General features: G+C 53.7%; 1 protein-coding gene across 7 annotated transcripts in view; it reads left to right on the top strand.

The window, feature by feature from the left end:
• Disp1 (dispatched RND transporter family member 1) overlaps positions 1-13,219 on the top strand; it is a 158,337-nt gene extending 145,118 nt beyond the window's left edge. For all 7 annotated transcript variants that reach the window (XM_033762020.1, XM_033762018.1, XM_033762021.1 and 4 more), the window contains 5 exons: positions 414-537; positions 1,247-1,374; positions 1,684-1,781; positions 4,474-4,571; positions 9,557-13,219. In XM_033762020.1, coding sequence (XP_033617911.1) covers positions 414-537; positions 1,247-1,374; positions 1,684-1,781; positions 4,474-4,571; positions 9,557-13,168 — 4,060 coding nt within the window. In that variant the 3' untranslated portion in view covers positions 13,169-13,219. The remainder of the gene's footprint in view (positions 1-413; positions 538-1,246; positions 1,375-1,683; positions 1,782-4,473; positions 4,572-9,556) is intronic.
• Positions 13,220-21,122: the final 7,903 nt, after the last annotated feature.

The following is a 21,122-nucleotide window of genomic DNA, read 5'->3' as shown; positions in this document are numbered from 1 at the left end:
ATATGGAGGAAGACAATCCTGACAGAAGCAATAATCATGGAAGAGACTTCAAAAAGGACCAGTCCTTGCTGACTGTTTTTCTTTCCCTTTATTAAGCATGGGTTTTTTTATTTTTTATTTTTCCTGGACATACATAGTAGACACAAAACCTAACTGGCTGTGTTCAGACATTCTGACTCTCAGTAGTCCATGGTATATGATCTCTGCTGCTTCCTCACAAATAATGAAAAGAAAATGATCTTATAGTTTTCTGCAACAGTTAAGTGTGCCTCTGTGTGTGCTGTGTTCCTGTGTGTGTTCAGAAGGAACGCCTGCCCCAGGTCTAACCTGGGAGGACTTCACACATCGCTCTATGGGCGGTGCAAACCCCGTGCTGCCTCTAAGTGGCATCCTGTACCCTCTGTGCTTTGCAGCTATGCGGCCCTGCTAGCTGACTGGCCAGTGGTGGTCCTGGGCCTGTGTACCCTGCTCATCGTGGTCTGTGCGCTGGTGGGCGTGTTGCTGCTAGAGCTTCCAGACTTCTCAGATCCACTGCTGGTAAGGAAGCCTGAGCCCACAGAGCTGATCTGTTCTCTGTAGCTGGAGCCATTGCCTTGAATTAAGTATTTTAATGCAGGTCGCATTTTCTTGTTTAATGTCCCTTTTCTGTTCTTTTGAAACCACCTCCAACCTTGGATAAGTATATGAGTCTTTTTGAAATATAAAGACAAGTATAATCTGTGTTCTCAGATTCCTAGAAGGTCAGGGAACCTACTCACCCTTAAAACTCTAGATGTTGTTTTGCTTCTCTTTCCCCATGTTGAAACTAAAATGCAATCCACTACAGAACCTGAATACTGTATAAAAATATTTTCATAAAGCTTCTAAGATTGAATGTATTTTTTCTCCCAGAAGAAACTGAAGGAATTTTAGTATTGCTGACAGTGGGTCTGTTTTTAAGTAAATCTCCCCCGGGGTGGAAAAATGAAAAAAATGAGGTCACATGTAGTGCTCATCTTTGTGAGACACCCTGACAGTGTGTGTATTCACGAGATAAAAATAAGTGCTTCCTAGATGGGTAGGCATCAGTTAGAAAGGCAAATGGCTGCTAAGTGTTCTTCCTCTTCCCTGAGACCTGTACCTCCCCCGTGTTGTCACAGTGACAGGTGACTCTCACCATGTCACCCACCACTGCCTCCCCTTGCTGTCACTGTGTGCTCAGCCTGGGGTGAAGTGTGCTAATGGGGACCTGTGACATTTTGCCTAGGGTTTTGAGCCAAGAGGGACAACGATAGGTCAGAGACTGGTCACGTGGAACAACATGGTCAAAAACACCGGATACAAAGCCACGCTGGCAAATTATCCTTTTAAATATGCAGACGAGCAAGCCAAGAGGTAACCATCCTGTATTTTTATATAATCTACATAAATATTACTTAATGAATTCTTTAAATATCGCCTGAGAAAGAAGATGAAGTACAAAATATGTTCAAAGTCGTTTGCCATGGAGTTGTTTAACCTGTTGGCATCTTTAAGGTGGTGTTTCTTTTCTTCGTCCAGAGTGAGAAAATGAATGTGGGTTGCTTACATGAATCCCCCAGTTTACTGTCATTTCTGAGTAGGGCTTGAGGATGCACTGATACCACACACTGGTCACCTTGAAGCAGCCAGAGCCTCACCGCAGGCCACGTTGTTCTGTTTCAGCCATCGGGATGATCGGTGGTCAGATGATCATTATGAAAGAGAGAAAAGAGAAGTGGACTGGAACTTCCACAAAGACAGCTTTTTCTGCGACGTCCCGAGTGAGTAGCATCCTGGAGAAGGACCTGCAGCTGTGCCCGGGGGCAGGCGTGAGGGTCACAGCCATCTCCTAGAGACTCAGGCACTGTAGCCTGCGACTAGCTTGCCTTCTCTAGGTTGGTCAGCCAATATATAGGCCCGAATAGATAGGTAATAACAATAATAAAAAGATGATTGAGTTAGACTTATTTTCAAGTAAAATGCAAATCTAATAAAATCCTTGACCCTGCCCAAACTTTTGTCATATTTCAAATTTTTATCTTGTGTATTTCTAGATCACAGTACATATTTTGATTTGAAACCTAAAATAATCTATTATCAAAAAAAGTTTTAAAGATTTGATTCAGTGGAAAACATGTACCAAGAGCCAACCCCTGCCTGCTGCAGCACTGAGTGGCAGAAACACAGAGAGGAATGAGGCGGGGTCTAGAGGCCCAAAGTGTGCAGCTGGGGCCGGCAGGCAGTGTGTGTGGGGCCTGGACAGGACAGCAGGACATGGCGGTGCTGTGGAGACCCAGGAATGGAGGGCCCAGCAGCTGTTAGGGCTCAGGTCACAGCTCTTTAAATGCTGGCACTGAAGGGCTTTCACTGCATCCCAAACTCAGCCTTGTTGCTGGGGCTGGTGGGAGAGGGAACCCAGGGAGCGGAGACCCAGGGAGAGGGGACTCAGGGAGAGGGAACCCGGGGAGAGGGGACCCAGGGAGAGGGGACTCAGGGAGAGGAGACACAGGGAGAGGGGACCCAGGGAGAGGGGACCCGGGGAGAGGGGACCCGGGGAGAGGAGACCCGGGGAGAGGGGACCCGGGGAGAGGGGACCAAGGGAGAGGGGACACAGGGAGAGGAGACCCAGGGAGAGGGATACCCGGGGAGAGGGGACCCAGGGAGAGGGGACTCAGGGAGAGGAGACACAGGGAGAGGGGACCCGGGGAGAGGGGACCCGGGGAGCGGGAGCCCAGGCTGACAGGAAGACATTGATTAGCCACAGCGATTAGTGGGGAAAACTCGCAGTTTTTTGCAGATTCTGATTTAAATGGATGGTAACGCAGAAGCTCTTTTGTTTTCAGCTTTCTGTTATTGCTGAATAATTCTTTTAAATATGTTTTCTTTCCTGATAGAACCCTGGAGGACCTGAATGGATCTTTCTAGATCTTGCCAAGTCTTGGGATCTTATTTTGAGCCCTGCTTCACCATGTAGTAATAGAGAAAAAGTGGCTTAGACAGGATCCTATACAGACTTCAGAAAGCAACCCGAGTTTCCCTTTCTGTCTCTTCTCTTAAAACACAAATTAGAAAAATTGAACCATGAATAGTTGTACGTTTTGGCTGCTTTATTTCTGTCAGAGTTGCAGCATATGTTTGCTTCACTGACATCTGTTGGTTGCTATCTTAACCAGGAAGAACATTGGCAAATTGACAAAGTAGAGTCTTGTTTGTATTTCTGTAGTCTACACCGCGCACTGGTCTCATAGGCAATAGGTTCTACTCTGACTACAGCATTATTGATTCTCTGAGAATGAGATGTGCGTTTCTACCAGGCTGATTTTGTTCCCTGACTCAGTCTACCTAAGATAAAGATGAGAGTTACTAAAGAAAATTTCATGATCTGAAATAAAACCTTTTATAATAAAACTTTGTCCATAAATTTACCACTTAATTTTAGATAGCATAAGATTAATTTACTTTGTTTTACCTGCTAAATATTAAATTTCTTAATGACTAAGACAGAAGCAGGCTTATTAAGCACCTGTTTTTCATCATGTCATTTAATTCTCACAGTTGCCCGAGAGAGATGCTGCTGTCACCATTTTACAGAGGAAGAGGCAGCTCAGAAGTCATTAGCAGTCAGCAGAGAGTGACAGGGCCTGGCCACAGCACCAAACCCTTTCCGGGCCACCGCCCCATCCTACGTGTCACAGTGTTGTTTTCTGACTGTTGCACAGGGGTCGGAGAAGCACTTGGAATGCGCCGCACACCTGCGATCCTGGCCCGTGTCCTCTGCTTGGCCAGACTCTGATCACCTGTGCTCTTCCCGCTGGCTACACAGCTGTACCTTCTGTTCCTGGGACTCCTTAGCGCAGTGGGGGCAAACCCAAGGCACTCGTGTGGCAGTGGGCTATCTGTATCACCAAAAGCTCTAAAAGGTTCACCATCACTGCCCGAGAGTGTCATTCTTTGATTTTGTGTGTTGTGAAATTAAGAGGGAAGCTTTCAACTAATTTCCTGCTGAAAGTTGTTATGCATCTTTCTTCCTCATTAAAATCTGATCAGGGCTGGAGATTTAGCTCCGTGGCACCGCACCTGCCTTGAAAGCACAAGTTCCTGAGTTGTATCCTCCTCACCATACCAAAAAAGGGGGGTGCAGGGATTTAACTCAGTGATGCTGCGTGCCTCACAAGTACAAGGACCTGAGTTCAATCCCCAGTACCCAACAATAAATAAATAAATTAATTAATTAAATAAAATCTGATCAGAGATAGATTTGATTTCCATCCTACAGCTCGAAGACATACCAAGTACCAAAGCTTTGGCTAAGGCGATATATGGCACTGCTTTTGTGAAAAGTTTCTGGAGGAATTTACTAAAGGAAATGCTGCTAATTAATGTTATGTGGTTCCCACTTGATTTGTTTTTGAGTTCTGCATCTTATGAAGAATGAATAACTAATGACACTTTTCTTCTTTTTGTTATCACCAGGTGAACGATATTCCAGAGTAGTGTTTACCTCTGCGGGAGGGGAGACACTGTGGAATTTACCTGCAATTAAATCCATGTGCAATGTAGACAACTCCAGGGTATGTAAAACAAACCTGAACTCCAGCACAGTAAGGTGCTGTTCTCCGCCCTTCTTTACCCCCTGGCCTGGTGTCTACGCAGCAGGTGAGTCCTGGGAGAGAGGCCACCCTACAGGAGTAACCTCCAGCAGGCTGCAGCACCCTGTGCCTGTCTGTGAATCGTGCTGCGTTCCCTGTCAGCCCTGTTCTCTCTCCATGACTGTCTTCACAGAGCGTTTCTGTTTGGGTTAATAGTTAAACTGTTTTTCTTCTGCTATACTTTCTCTCTTTTCTAATGCACGTTCGTTGTTCTCTACTCTTGCCCCAAGGCAGTTGTGGACATCTTAATTATGCAGTGAGCTACCTCCCCTCGAAGTTCTAGGTCTTTTGAGACGGACCTCAAATGGAAATGGAGCGCAGAGGGCAGCGGAAGGCAGTGTCTGTGGAAACTGCTGCTTTGGACGGCCGGAAGCGGGAAGTCAGCACTTTCTCAGTCTTCTCCAGGGCCGGAGAGATGTTGGCTCGGAAGACCTGAAGCCGGCCCCAGGTCTGAGGAGCTGCTGGCTTCTCCACAGGGCAGCTGCCTCCCGGTGTCACTGTCCAGGCGGAGAAGGGACTCACCGTGCTCAGCTCCAGGATGTGCCACTGAGGTGCCGCCCACGAACAGCCAGGCTGACAACAGGGTGCCACCTTGCCCTGCCACGAGGCTTTCCTCACAGAATGAACGGTCGTGGGCTCCTGAGGCTGCTAGGAGTCACTCCGGGACCTGAGGGGCCTGCCCTGTCTCTAGTTAGTTGGTCCCAGACCTCCTGCTTTACTCTGTTCGTCATCTGTGCACTTTGAAATGACTTTCTCATCGAGGAGTTGTCACTTCTGGGTCACTGCCACCTTTTCTCTGCTAAACTCCAAGCAGGCCAAAGCCATGAATGATCCATAAACAAAACAGAGTTTCTTAATCAGCAGCCAGTTTTCTTTTTACCGTATTTTCTTCTCTTCTGCAGCCAACAGGCCCTGGCTTGGAGGCTATGGATGTTTTTCCTTGTCTTGTGTTACGCTTCTCTTCACTCTGAAGCCGCCATTGTGTAGCCACACCTGGTATTTGGGAGACTGTGCCAGGGTGTGGGCCTGAGCAGGGTGTGTGGCACCCGTCCACAGAGGGGCCCTCTGGCCACCTGACCCTGCCTGCATGAAGCGCCTGGCTCGTGGAGTTTGCTTAATTAATTAATAGCTGCCATATGTCCAGGGCTGACCAGGAGTGCCAGGAAGTGCTCTAGGCCCTTTAATGAGTTATTTCATGACCATGAAATGAGTTTCGTGACCATGTTAGAACTAGACGCTATTAGTTATTCATTTTGTAGACTGGAAAAGTCCCCACCAATGCTAAGTCAGATCCAAGATTTGAAGCCAGCCAGGGTGGACTCAAGAGTCCGGCCTGACCCACCAGCCTCTGCGCTCTGTCGTGGAAAGCGCGTCTCCCATCCACTGTGCTTTGTTCTGTTTTACTGCACAAGCCGTCGCCACGCTGGTCAGCATGGCCTGGAAAGTACCCGTGTTACTGCACGACTGTCCATCTGTTCCAGGAGCACTTGTGAGAGTCCGAATGGAGTCAAAGACTCAAAACCCCAGGAGCAGTACTGTGCTATGATCACTTCTGTCAGTGGAGACAGCATATTAGTTTGTCCACCTGCCCAACTGTTCGTCTGATGACAACCATCAGCATATGGCGGTGACAGGTCAGATGGATCAGAAGACCTGAGAGCCGAGGACGAGACGTCCCCTCCAGCCTGCCTGCCTCTCCATCCTCTGCCCTGTTGGGGAGCTGCCCTTGTCCCTGCCTCCTGACAGTCAGAGGGAAAAGCAGTTTCCTGTCTGTGGCTGAAGTCATAGCAGTGCACACAGGTCTTTTTAGATAAGCACCTTTCCTTTTCCTGTGGCCAAGACAGAAAGGGGAAGCCCCAACGGTCTCCATGCTCGGAACAGCATGCTCGTCAGAGATGGTTACCGAATCTCAGATGATTGCAGGTGGCCGGGTAGCAGGGAATGTTACTGCAGAAGCACTGCTTTGAGGAAGGAAAGCAGCAGAATCTAAGCATGGCTTTCTGCGGCTTGGAGTGGAGCATCTGTATACCTAGCCCAGTGGCGGCAGGCCTTTTAGAGCTTGCATTGGTATAAACAGCCTGCTGCAGCATGCGTGCCATGGGTTCCCTGCCCCTGGTGTAGAGTGTCCAAAGGAGCAGATGGACTGTGCTGGTCTGGGTGTTTACCAGGCTCCTAAGGAGGGGTGGCCAAGCAGGAGCTCAGCTTTTTATCCCCAGCAAGAACAAGACAAGCATAGTTTGCAGATCCCAGCCTGGGCTTGAACTCACTGTGTAGCTCAGGCTGGCCTCAAACTCCCCAGTGCTGGGATCGCAGGCGTGTGCTGCCATGCCCAGCAGCACTGTGCTCTCTGGCTGTGGCGCTCCCTCTGAGTGCCAGTAAGTCCTCACACCCGACACCGCACTTGCCACATTCAGCCCGTTGTTTATCTTTGTGTGGGGTTTTCCTGCCTCCCTGTGAGCACATGAGGGCAAGGGGCGCTGTGCTGTGCTCATCTCACAGCGGTGCTCAGTGGGCATCATCTCCTCTGAAGGACGGGCAGGGGGCCATATCCTAACCTGAGAGCGCAGTATTCCTTGCGGTCCGACCCTTAGAGTCAGGACACTCGTCCAGCTCAGGGCGGTTAGGACCCTGGTCACGGTGGCTTCTCTCTGCCCTTGCTCCTCAGCCCGGCGGAGCCCTCAAAAGCAGTTTCTGAAAGGCTGTGCTTCGGCAGCCCCGCTTTTGAGTCTGACGCTGGCTCTGCATGGCTGACGTGCATTTCTGGTCGACAGCAGCCATCGGCATGGCAGCAGCTCAGTGTAGAGTGCCCAGCGTCCTTCATCTCTGGTCCAGGGTGCGTGCTGTAACCGCCGTCCTGGGAGGGGTTTGCAGGAGAGTGCTCGGCATTCCCACTTGACTTGCCAGCTGCTCTGTGACCCCAGTGCTGCTGGCCGAGCTGGTGGTGGTTCCTGCAGCCACAGTTCATTCTCTTCCATCTGGGACCTGGGGCCCCAGGGCTGCGTCACTGGTCTCTTGGGTCACAGGCTGCCCTGGGCCTGCACATTCGCCTGGGAGCAGCTGATTAATGCCGCGGAACCCAGCAGGTGCCAGTCCGGGCCCTGGATCCATTCAGTGATTCGATTCTCACCCAGTTAGCATGTAAATGGTTTTCACAGGCTCAAATGTGAATTACCGTTTCATAAAATATTTTTGCTTTAAAGAATGAGCTTAGAAAGGAAGTCTGTGAAAGTAAATATTATTTTTGTATGTTTGAACAATAACCCTTTTAGCTTGTTTTTCTTGACTCTCAGTGTATCTTTAAAGAACAGCAAACAAATGTGGCCTCTTATTGTGGAGATTTTCTGTAAGAATAAACTGTTTTGAAACCCTGCGTGCAGGTCACCTCTTCAGCATTTCCAGTGCCCACTCCCAGGCCTGCGTCCTTGGCCCCTGACCCGGCTTAGACCCAGCCCAGTGCTGCAGGAGGTTTGAGGGACCACGGTAACTTGGCCTTAGGTTGAGCCAAGTCACAGAGTCACTTTGTGCCACCTTCTCCACTTTGCAAAGGCCTCACAACCCAGGTTGGCACAGCCTGGCTCACTAGGGCGAAGGGCATGTTCCGTCCCACCAGAGAAGTGTCCAGGCCCTTGAACTTCCAAGCTTTTCCTGGAACAGCCCTGTCTGAGAGGAGGGACGGCAGTGAGGCCAGGCATCTGCTGCTGTGCTGCTAGGAGGGGCTCTGGCAGTGTGGGGAGGGGCACTGCCGTCACTTTCCGGGACGAAGGGAGAGAGGCTGTCCCTGCTTCTGGTCATCTAGCAAGGCCAGGGTGAAGACCCTGTTTTACTTTCTGTTGGCAAGAACAGCCCCAGGAAGGGAAGCCCTCTCCACAGAGTGTGTTCCCGTGAAGGACAGTCCATGCCGAATCCAGTCCCATCTCCTCATTCCTTGGGGTTCACGAGGAGCTTTTAGCCATCCTGAAAACCTTTTTAAGAATTTAAAGAAATAATCAAGTTCCTGCTTATTATTGGTATACATTAAGATCAGATAAAACATAATGTTTTGATTTAGAAACCATTCCCTTTTCTACCCAAATCCCAGGGGGAAACTAAATCCTTTGTGCACCATGACATCAGTGTTTGGATATTTCAAGGGTCGATTTTTGATTCACTGGGCAGTTTTTGTCTTAGTTTCTTTGAATTGCTCTGACTGGGAATTAATAAACAGCGAATTTACTCTGAGAGTTCAGGCAGTGGCATGTCTGAGATCGAGGGGTCTGCAGAGTGGTGTCTGCCCCAGGCTGGCTCCTCGTGTCCTTACGTGGCACAGGGACAAACAGCATCGTGCCTTGTTCAGAAGGGCACGCATCACCCCAGACAGAGGCTGGCCCTTGGTGACCTTGCCTTGGGTTAGGGTCTAAGCTAGGAGTTTCAGGAACATATATAAGGGCCCTCAGCCGTTTTCTTGGAATAGCACCTTTGCCTCCAGCTGTGTTGGTTGGGGCATTGAATCTGTGCCACCAAAAAGATCATGCTGATAAGAAATTTTAAGCCACAGATCTCTTTGAAATATGAATGGAGTGATTGCTTCTTAGTCCTGTACACACACAGGCTTCACGGCTTCTCCACGAGCTGCTGTTTACAAGGCCTTGACAGAGCTTCCACCACACAGGTGTGAATTTTGTCCTGCAAACCTGCACTGGCCGCTCTTGCTTCGCACTTGTAATTTACTCCACACACTAGTTTGTAGGTCAGAATAAAGTAACTCAGAGCCCAGTACGTAGTGGGGAATGGTTTTAGAGACATTTCAGCAGTGTGGCACTGACCTCTGGTGTAGAGGTCGGTCACTGAGCCCCTAACCTTCCCACGAGGCAGTGGCCACCTCCCCAACCACGCCTTCTAAACACGGGTCCTGCCCTGTGTCTCTACAGATCAGGGCCCACCCCCAGTTCGGCGATCTCTGCCAGAGGACCACGGCTGCCTCCTGCTGCCCAAGCTGGACCTTGGGCAACTACATCGCCATCCTGAACAACAGGTCGTCCTGTCAGAGCATCGTGGAGCGCGACGTGGCCCACACCCTGAAGCTGCTGCGCACCTGTGCCAGACACTACCAGAACGGCACCCTGGGGCCCGACTGCTGGGACGCAGCGGCGCGGAGGAAGGACCAGCTCAAGTGCGCCAGCGTGCCACGCAAGTGCACCAAGTACAACGCCGTGTACCAGATCCTGCACTACCTGGTGGACAAGGACTTCCTGGGCCCGAAGGTGGAGGAGCGCACCGCGCCGGCGCTGAAGTACAGCATGCTGTTCTCGCCCACGGAGAAGGGGAAGAGCATGATGAGCATTTACCTGGACAACTTCGAGAGCTGGAACTCGTCCGACGGCGTGACGACCGTCACCGGCATCGAGTTCGGCATCAAGCACAGCCTGTTCCAGGACTATCTGCTGATGGACACGGTGTACCCGGCCATCGCCATCGTCATCGTCCTGCTGGTCATGTGTGTGTACACCAAGTCCGTGTTCATCACGCTGATGACGATGTTCGCCGTCATCAGTTCCCTGATCGTCTCCTATTTCCTCTACCGCGTGGTGTTTAACTTCGAATTTTTCCCTTTCATGAACCTCACCGCACTCATCATTCTGGTTGGAATCGGGGCCGATGACGCGTTTGTACTGTGTGACGTGTGGACCTACACCAAGTGTGACAAGCCTCACGCCAAGACCTCCGAGACGGTGAGCACCACCCTGCAGCATGCCGCCCTGTCTATGTTCGTCACCAGCTTCACCACCGCTGCCGCCTTCTACGCCAACTACGTCAGCAACATCACGGCCATCAGGTGCTTTGGGGTGTACGCGGGCACCGCCATCCTGGTGAACTACGTCCTGATGGTCACCTGGCTCCCGGCTGTGGTCGTGCTGCACGAGCGCTACCTGCTCAACATCTTCAACTGCTTCCGGAAGCCCCAGCAGCTGCTGTACGATGACAAGAGCTGCTGGACTGTGGCCCGCCGGAAGTGCCACCAGCTGCTCCTCGCTGTTTCTGAGGCCTCCCGGATCTTCTTCGAGAAAGTGCTGCCGTGCGTCGTCATTAAGTTCCGCTACCTGTGGCTCTTGTGGTTCCTTGCGCTGACGGTGGGCGGTGCCTACATCGTGTGTGTGAACCCCAAGATGAAGCTGCCCTCCCTGGAGCTGTCCGAGTTCCAGGTGTTCCGCGCATCCCACCCGTTTGAGCGCTACGACGCTGAGTACAAGAAGCTGTTCATGTTTGAGCGCGTGCACCACGGCGAGGAGCTGCACATGCCCATCACTGTGGTCTGGGGCGTGTCCCCCAAGGACAACGGCAACCCGCTCAACCCCAAGAGCAAGGGCAAACTGACGCTGGACAGCACCTTCAACATCGCCAGCCCTGCGTCCCAGGCCTGGATTCTGCACTTCTGCCAGAAGCTGAGGAACCAGACGTTCTTCTACCAGACTGATGAGCAGGACTTCACCAGCTGCTTCATCGAGACCTTCAAGCAGTGGATGGAGAACCAGGACTGTGATGAGCCCGCCCTGTACCCGTGCTGCAGCCACTGGAGCTTCCCCTACAAGCAGGAGGTCTTCGAGCTGTGCATCAAGAGGGCCATCATGGAGCTGGAGAGGAGCACAGGCTACCACCTGGACAGCAGGACGCCGGGGCCACGTTTCGACGTCAACGACACCATCCGGGCCGTGGTGCTAGAGTTCCAGAGTGCCCACCTCTTCACGCTGGCCTACGAGAAGATGCACCAGTTCTACAGCGAGGTGGACTCGTGGATCTCCCAGGAGCTGCGCTCTGCACCCGAGGGCCTCGGCAATGGCTGGTTTGTGAGCAGCCTGGAGTTCTATGACCTCCAGGACAGCCTCTCGGATGGCACCCTCATCGCCATGGGGCTGTCGGTGGCAGTGGCCTTCAGCGTGATGCTGCTGACCACGTGGAATGTCGTCATCAGCCTGTACGCCATTGTCTCCATCGCCGGCACCATCTTCGTCACTGTGGGGTCCCTGGTCCTGCTGGGCTGGGAGTTGAACGTTCTGGAGTCCGTCACCATCTCGGTGGCCGTGGGGCTGTCTGTGGATTTTGCTGTCCATTATGGGGTTGCGTACCGCCTGGCCCCAGACCCCGATCGGGAGGGCAAGGTGATCTTCTCTCTGAGCCGCATGGGCTCGGCCATCGCCATGGCCGCCCTGACCACCTTCGTGGCTGGGGCCATGATGATGCCATCCACTGTGCTGGCCTACGCACAGCTGGGCACCTTCATGATGCTCGTTATGTGCGTCAGTTGGGCCTTTGCCACCTTCTTCTTCCAGTGCATGTGCCGGTGCCTTGGGCCACAGGGCTCCTGTGGGCAGGTCCCGCTGCCCAGGAGGCTCCAGTCTAGAGCCTTTGCCCATGCCCTGTCCTCAGGTCCTGGCGACAAAGGGCAGGGCAAAGCCCATCCCTCGGATGTGTGCCACATGGATCCCCAGGGCCAGAAGCCAGAGCGGGAGCGGGAGCTTTACGAGTTGGAACCGCTGGAACCGCTGGCGTCCCACGGCTGCACAGCCTCAGGGGAGACCTCACACGAGGAGACATACCTCTGCACCGACCTTCTCGGCAGCCCAGTGGGGGGCTCGGGGGGGCCTGGGCATGCGGCCCACGCTGGGGAGCACAGCCAGAGCACTGCCCTGCTCCCGCCCTGTCCTGAGCCACACCCTGTGCACCCCTTTTACTCCCTGAATCAGAGATGCCACTGCCTGCACGCCTACAGACTCCTGATGTGCAGCTCACACTCTTGCCAGCAGGTGGACGACTCTGCATGTGGCCACTGCACCCCTGCCCCAGCCAGCTTTCTCCAGATCCAGAACGGGGTGCTGCCTCTGCAGGTAGCACATCCAGCCCCCGAGAGTTTCGTGCACCACCTCCCACACCCGCACTCACACCCCTGTCCCTGCCTGCAGGGCCAGGGGAAGCCACCCAGAAGGCAGAGCTCCCCGCCTCAGAACTGTCACCTCCCGCAGACGCCCCATGTGCAGGCCCCAGAGCCCTGGGACAAGACTGGCGCACGTGGCGTGCTGGGCTCTGACACTCAGCCCTCTGGGGCTGCAGAGCTGTCGCCGCTGGCCTGTGGGGATTCTGGCTCTTCATGGCTCCCACACTGTCATCCTGAGGATCATCAAAGGGGTCTCCGCAGAGACAGGGATGCCAGACACGGGGAGGGTGGCGGGGAGACCAGAAGCAAAGTCTCTGGTGCACAGCATCGGAATGGCAAAGCAGCAAGGGGAGCCGAGTCGACCTTGTCACAGGCTGGTGCAGTCTTGAACTTGGAACATTTCAGTCACAGCGAACCAAAGCTTCTATTGAACCATTTCCTGGGCGAGGCTGGTCACAGGCCCGGCCAGGGCAGTGTGCAGAGCTGCGACAGAACTGCGAGAGGGCGGTGCAGCTCTGTGGACTGTCCGCTGCCAAACCTCGACACCAACGTGCCTGCTGCTTTAGTGCACTCAGAGCTAGCTGAGGAGAGCTTGTTAATAAAAACACTCTAATAAATCAGCCTCCACACAGAACAGTGCCCGCGTGTCCTTCTCAGTGGGAGACCAATGCGTGGGACAGGCTTGCCTCGCCTTGGCTCCCGTCGGTGCCTTCCTGTTCATTTCAACAGTAAACGCACTCAGCAGTCTAAGCAGCGGCCACACCGCGGGTGGATAGGTACCGAATTCCTTTATTTCAAAAAGCACAGTGTTTCCCATCTGTACACTGTCTCTTTTTCCCCTCTCAACAGCAGGGAGCTTGAGACTTGGGGAGTTTTCACTGCCATATTTCTTTGACATCTTTATTTGGTCTGGTTATAATGCAGACACCAGGTTCCCCACCGCTGAGCACTAGGAGTCACCTTCACCTTAACGAGGCCCCTTCATCTGGGGTCCAGGGCTGAACCCTTCCACACTGGGTTTACAGGGTTGGGTGAGGCAGGGGGCTTAGGGACTGACCGCCAGGTACCTTCCAGGTAGCTCCCATTTGAGCCAGAGACCCGGAACACCTATGTGGGTGTCCTTCCCTTGTTTCCAAACCACAGACCCGCCCCGAGGCATCTGGATACTGGGTCTTGTTAGGTCTGCTTTGGTTCCAGCCCCCCAGACTGTGTTCAGATGGACAAGGCTGGCCCCACAGTACAGCGCCACCTGCAGGCACCATGGTGCGCGGCAGGCACCTCCTGTCCATGCTGGCACAGGCTTTCCGGTTGGCCCTTGGCTGGCACAGCCCCTGCAGTCTCTGCCTGTGCCCTGCCTGGGCTCTGTCACAGCAGGGTTCCCTGAAGGTCCTGGTGGGACTATTCTAGATGCCGTGTTCTTTCCTAAAGTTGGCTTGTTTCCTAAGAACAGTCTTCCAAATTAGATTTGTGTATTATTCTGGGACCCAAAAAGCTGTCAAGACCGAGAAGGGAGCCCAGGGGTCCGTGACCCCTTTCACCTGTTGCAGATCCCATTCCAATTCAATAGCTTTCCAGCTGGAGCCTAAACTCCGCAGTGGCAAGTACTGTGCTTGCCTGCTTGGACAGGAATCTGCCAGCCAGCCCTGGCCTTTCTGCCACAGCCCCCACTGGGGTCCCCAGCTCCTGCAGCGTCTGGATGCTCACTGGGTTTTAGGCAGTTGTGACACTGATAGAGCAATGATGGCCCCTCAGTTTCTCGTGTTCCTTGTGCAGGTACCTGTGAGTTCCGCTCATGGGGACCAGCTCAGGTGTACCTGACAGCCACTGCCAAACCCTGTCAGCCTCCCGTGCTGCTGCTGAGGTCTTCAGCCGGTCTGTGTCTCACAAGCTCAGAGCTGGGTCCCTGCCGGGTGAGGAGGGAAGTCAAGGATGGGTGATGTCCACGCAGGGCTCAGGCGGCCACCGTGGCACTGCTTCCCTTCTGGGAGTGTGCCCCCAGCTGGGCGGGCGGACGCGAGGGGAGGGCATGGGGCAGGTCTATCCCGGAAGACTCCTGTGATGTGTGGCCGAGGCAGAGAGCTGGAATGACAGGATGCAGGTGGCTCTCGGGGCCTCTGCAGGCCCTGCCAGGGCTGAGAGCCTTTCCTTCCCAGTGTCCTCGTACCCTCTGCCTGAATGTGGCCCCGAGCCCTTTCCCTGTGTGTCCCAGTTGCACACAGGACTGGAATTCACTGTTTTTCACACTGCTTTTTTTGTTTGTTGTTTGTTTTTTGAGACAGAGTCTCACTGTGTAGTTGAGACTGACCTGGAACTCACTGTGTATCCCAGGCTGGTCTCGAACTCACAGTGAACCTCCTGCCTCAGCCTCCTCAGTGCTGGGATTACAGGCATGCGCCACCATGCCCAGCTCACACTGCATTTTTAAGGGTTCCTTTGTTGAAGCCAGAAAGCTTTAAATTGTTTCTTCTTAATTCCACATCACTGAGAAGCAAGGGATCTCTGCTTCCAGTTCAGTTCCAGAAAGTCCCCCCAATCTCCTTGTCCAGGCAGTTCATGAAGCAGGAAGAGCATCCTCACACAGGGAGAGCCCGCCTCCTGCCAAGAAACACACGCACAAACCGGAGAAGTTCAGAGGCGTCTAGTTGCCCCCGTCTGAGGAGGTCACCTTGCCTCTTTGGTCACTTCCAAAACAGCTGCACCTTGTTGTTGCAGGAGAAAAATAATTAGAAAGTCCAAATAATAATTTTAAAAGTCCAGATGCTCACTTGGATTTTTCGTAGGCTCAGATGGCCTTGAAGGTAGAAATTTGTTACAATCCTGGGAGACTTGTATTTTAGTGAGGAGGAGGAGGAACGATCATGTCCAGATACTCCTTAGAGCACAGTGTGTTGGTGCTTACTTCATCTCCAGTTGTTTTTACAATGCTTTCATTAACTATGTTTTTAATGTTTGATTTTATGCATTAAGGTTTCATATCCTTGTGGCAAATATATAGGAAAAAGATAATGATGAGTCACGGTTGATTAGTAGAAGCTTGTACTCTTTGTTTTAGCAATGTTTTAACTGCCATAATTGCACATTTTGAAAAAAGAAAAGAGACATCCTCCTCTTCCCATTAGCTGTATACACAAAGAGCACACGCCCAGGGTCAGTGCACCAAGGAACCAGGCCTGAGCGTTTCCATGGTGAGAACCGGAAGCTGATGGCTCCGTGCCAGCCAGGGCGTGGCACGTGGGGACCTGTGTCTCTCTCTGGAGCTGCAGGGCACCTGGGTGCGGGTTCAGTTTGGGAGAGGGACATGGGATACAAGGGCTCTTCCCAGCCTGAAGGGTCGACATTCTGACTGTGGCCAACCTCGAGACCCACACTGTCTTTGGAGCAGGACGCCGAGTCCGTGGCCCAGCTCTGACAGCCATGCTGCCGGGCACATGTCCACCTCAGGGACTTTCGCCAACATCTGGAGCTGGCAGCTCCTCTGCTCTTCCCCAGAAAGCAAGATCCTTGCAGGGAGGGGGGTGACAGGCTGCCACCGGTGCCTCAGACTGGAAGGCAGCTGCACTCCCCCGTGTTCGCACTCCTTGGGCTTCCTGCTGTTGTGCTTGGGGGTTAGCGGGAAGGAGGGGGTCGGTTGTCCTGAAGGCCCTCGGCCTGGCCTCCTCCCTAGTCCTTTGCTGCTCCTAAGTTCCCCAGTCCTGGCTGGGCCACCCTGCACCCCTCTACCTCCAGCCCCCTGCTGTTCTTCCTGGCTGGAAAGTCTCCCTGTGACAGACATCTTAGAAGAACATAACAGTTGAGCGTTTTAAGGGGCAGATGCTTGTCAAGGTGCAAATTAAATGCTATATCCGCTGCCGCCAAGGGGGACAGTGGGCAGGCCATGACCACCCTGCCCAGCACCCATCAGCCCCATCCGGCCCGCAGACCAGAGAGCACCCGCAGCCCTGCCCCAGAACCCCTGCCTCCCTGCGCCAGGACCCTGGCCCCACCGAACGCATCCCCTCCATCTCGGGTCTCGGCTGTGCCCCAGGGCTGGGGACACCTGGCTTGCCGGGGCCCGTGGGCTGCAGGCAGACAGAGCAATGGTGGGATCCAATGTCCGTCCTCTTATTGTTCCAGCTCCAGCAGCAGAGGCAGAGGCTCTTACTGCGAGTGCCCCTTCCAGTCCCCAGCTGGCGGTGGGCAGGAGAACTGACTTAGGCCTGCAGGAGAAGGGAAGAGCACGGCAGACTCGGGGCCAGGGCCGTGACTCGGAGGTGGGACAGTACCTGAGAAGTGGATGGGACAAGCACCGTGGAGATTGAAGACAGCAGCTCACGGACGTGGGACAGAGGAGGTGAAGGGTGACAGCTGTGCTTCACCTGGAGAAGCCACAGGCCACGAAAGCCAGCGGTGTCTCTGGAGGAAGTGACAGGAGGACACTCAGTGCTCTTGTCCTATAGGGTTTGTCTCCTTTTGCTTAGAGGAGAGGCTTCATGAACCGGTGGTGAGGAGGAAGAGGAGGAAGAGGAGGAGGAGGAGGAGGGGAAAAGGAGGAAGAGGCAGTAGAGAAAGAAGATACAGAGAATGAGAAAGGAGGAAGAGGAGGAAGAGGGTGCCTGGCTGTTTCCTGTCCAGAGCCATGGTCGGTGCTGCTCCTAGGCTTTCACACAGTTCTTCCTGGTAACTGATCAGGTTGGAGGAGCTCAGGGGTTGATCCGGCCTTGGGGCAGGGATTGTGCCTGGCTTCTCTGCAGGACTTGGAGCGTGGCAAGCCCTCTGAAGTCTAGCTTCTGGTGGGTGGCTGCCATGCTGTGGTAGAATAGCGCAGAGGAACTGGACAGCCCAGGGCCGCCTAGATGCTCCCAGGCCAACCGAGGCAAAGGCAGAGCTCTCTGAGGATGGGGACCCACCATGCCTCAGCTTCCTCCGCTTCTAAGGAGAACACTGTCCCAACTCCTGTTCTCAAGAGCCTGCAGGAATAGTGATTAGAGACCTAAGTGACCCTTAGGAAAGACATGGGCTGGCTGGGCAGAGGTATGGCACTACAGTGACCCCAATTCCTGTGTTGGTCTTAGGCCAGGACGCAGCAATAGACTGGGTTTGTTTTCTTTTTTGTGTTTCTTATCTTTTATCCACTGTAGTCTGGAACTGGGATGTCCCCATAGGTCTGTATGTCAAAGGCTTGGCCTCCATCTTGGCCATACTGAGAGATGGCAGAACTTCAGGAGGAGGGGCCTGAAGGAGGAAGTGAGGTCCCTGGGGGCATGGCCTCGAGGGAGACGGGAATCCCAGCCCCTGTCTGTCTTTCTGTGCTTCCTGGACACCGCAAGGTGAGCATCTGGGCCCCATGATCCCACCAGGACATGCTGCAGTGGTGTAGCCCAGAGCCACAGCCAGGGCACCCCAGAGTAAAACCCTGAATCAAAACAAACCTTGCTTTTTGTAAGCTTATTCTCACAGTTATATTTGCTCACAGTGACAGAAAGCTGACACCACCTTTGAATAAATCAACAACATGAACAAAAAGCCCTAGGTTAAAAAGCATACTCTCATTTTAAAAAGTAAGTGATTCAAATGTCCCACAGTTGGTCACTGTCCTTCCCAGAGTCGGTTACCATGGACAGAAGCGTTCTTCCAGAAATTCTTCACAAGGAAATAAGCGCAGTTTACTTGCGCACACTTAACTTATACTGAGATATGTGTATTAGCAGATATTTTTAAGTGGTAAAAGCTAACGATGCAGGTCTTCTGCATCTTGGTTTTTTCCCTCATAACTTCTTAGTGTTTACCACAGCATTTATTGATCTGCCTCATTTTATTTTTAGCAACTGAGTAGCAAACACTCCATGCAGCAGATGTTCTCTTACCCAGTCTCCCCCTGGCAGTGCCCCGGTTATTCTCAGTTCTCTGATGCAAACAAGGCTCATGAAGGACAAGAGAAAGCATTCTTGAATTAGCATTCTTGTAATTCTTGTAATTAGAATACTGTCCTTCTAGTCAGAAGGCTTTCGTTGTGGGAACAGAATTTGGGTGCAACCTTGGCATGTGAGCTTCCGTGGCCCTGTGAGTTATACCCACTGACCTCGGTTGAAAACCTCAGCCTCTCCAGCCAGGCGCAGTGGCAACGTGTAAACCAGCACTTGGGAGACAAGGAGGAGAATTGCAAGCTTGAGTCCAGCCTGGGCAACTTAACAAGGTCCTGCGTGGGATGACACTGTGGGGACTACACTAAAGAGGGCTGGCTTGTAGCTTAGGGGTGGGACACTTGTCTAGCATGAGTGAGGCCCTGAATTCAACTCCCAGTCCTCCAACAAAAGAACTCAAGACAAACACCGAATGGCAAGATCTTGGTGTCATATCGTGGATTCCTTTGGGTCTGCCGAAAAGGATGTGGCAAGGTCTTGACCCCCAGTGCCTTGGGATGTGACCTTGAAATTGGGTCGCTGCCAGTGTCATCAGTTATTTAGGGTGACAGTGGCCTCAACTGAGACATGTCTGATGTATCCGTCAGTGCTTCCTGGAGAAGCAGAGCTAATGCAAGACATGAGAATCCATAAGGACTCACAGAGTGGCCCGCAGTGGCCACCCAGAGTCGGGTGTGAAGAGTACAGAGGGCCCCCCTGCCCGCTGGGGACCCGAAGAAGCCAGTCGAAGCCTGGAGCTTCGTGCAGTATCCCGTGTGAGTCTGCGTCAGGAGGCCGAAGGTCAGTGCCGGAGGCCAGGGGACAACATCCAAGATGAAGGGGAAGACTGGGCTCCTCTAAAGAAGACGAAAGCAGCCTTGCCATCCTCCTTTGTTTTCATTCGTTCATAGCATTCTGATGACAAGCCGCCCTAGGGTGAGTCTTCCACACCCAGAGCTGTGCTGGGCCAGTTTAGCAGGACGCCCTTTATTCAAGTTGATGCAATCAATCAACCATCACAGCTGACACCATCCTAAGCTGACCAGCCACAGGTGGGCAGCTGAGGGAGGGCCTGGTGGAGATGGAGGCTGGGAGCTGCCCAGAGCTGAGGCAGGAGGCGGAGGTGCAGCAGATCCTGGAGCCCGGGAGACCCCTGTCAGGACCTGGAGCTGGAGCTGTTGTGTGGTGACCCAGTTCACTGTCCACATCGAGGGGAATCCCGAGGCCCAGATGGCACTGCTGCTGTCCCTCGCTCAGAGGACTCCAAGCCTGTTCACCGGCTGTCAGCTTGATGGTGGATGTCGCTGAAACCCCGCCAGGTGAGCTCACCGCTATTGCTGAATGTTGAGAAAGCAAGACACACTCCAGGTCTGTGAGGTGCTCCCGGCCAGCAGCGGTGACAGCAAGGTCCCAGGCCAGAGTCCTGCTGGCAGTGATGGCACTGGGTGCTGACCCCTGGCCCCTTGCCAGCTGGTCCTGGCTCCTGGGGCTGGGCCGCCCATCCTCCCCTCACCTCCCTGAGCTCGGAGCGGTTAGTGGCTGATTTAGAGCTTTAACAAAACCCAGAGGGTTAATTAGGGAGAACAGCTTTAGCAGCCGGAGCCATGGGAGAGACGTGCGGTTACTCAGCCGCACCATTCTGTGCTCCATGAGTGTTTAACTCAATTACTTCTAATTCTCTGTTGATTAACTCAGTAGAGAATTTTGTAATAATTAATTTAGTCTACAACATGGAGTTGTAGACAAGCCTAAGCCAAAGACTAAGGCAACCTGAGGGACGGTGCACAGATCTCACCGTGAGCCCACAAGGGTCCACGCAGCCCAGGGAAGAGGAGGACAGGCACCACCCCATGTGCTGTCACTAGCCCGCCGGCGACCTGGGCAGGGACTGTGGGCCAGCGTCAGAGAACAGGCCCAGAGCCAGGCATGGCCAGGCACGGCCAGGAGGCTCCAGCGGGGCCAACACAGCATCGCCCGGGACCCACGTGCTCCTTCTGAGAGACCAGGACTCCACTCGGGGCTTTGAGTGCCATCACTTGTGTCGGCCATGGTGTCCGCTCCGGCAGCAGCCAGGGTCTCCTAGGTTCCCCGGGTGATGCAGGGACCGCATGGCTAAGGGACCCTGCTGCCTGCCCGCTGGGGGCTGGCTCTCTGCTGTTACTACTCTGCGTGCTGTGACCTGGGGACTGAGTGGCAGGCCTGGCGGGAGGGAGGCCAGGTGGAGGAAACTGCCAGGGCCTGTCTGGTTCCACCCAGGCTGTAAGAGGCAGGCTGTCCAAGCACCTGAGTTAGAAGCAGGAAAATCCTGGCTTCCTTGGCTGGAAAGGGTGAAAGGGTGCTGTGCGTGCTTGCGTATACGTGCGTGTGTGTTGGGGTGGCAGGGAACAGGACCAGAGGAGGTTGGGGAGAGCGACACCTGGATAGCTGCCCATGGGTGCGGGAGCAGCCAGGCCCGGTCTCTCTGTCCCTGGCCGCTGCTGCTTCAACGGCAGACGCATCCCTTTCTGAGAGGCAGCAGCGTGGTCTGCGTGTGCTAACGGCAATGGGGGAATCCACGGGTGGGCGGGGCATGGCCCGTGTCTGCGCAGGGGCCACGGGAGCAACGCCGGCCTCATCTGCACACAACGGGGCGTTTATGTGGCCATGGCGCCAGGCTCTCAGCAGGGCCTGGATCTGCCACAAGCTGCC

Source organism: Fukomys damarensis, unplaced genomic scaffold (genome assembly GCF_012274545.1).
Source record: "Fukomys damarensis isolate Sample0158 unplaced genomic scaffold, DMR_v1.0_HiC HiC_scaffold_11, whole genome shotgun sequence".
NCBI lineage: Eukaryota > Metazoa > Chordata > Mammalia > Rodentia > Bathyergidae > Fukomys > Fukomys damarensis.
This window is presented reverse-complemented; position numbering and strand designations above follow the sequence as displayed.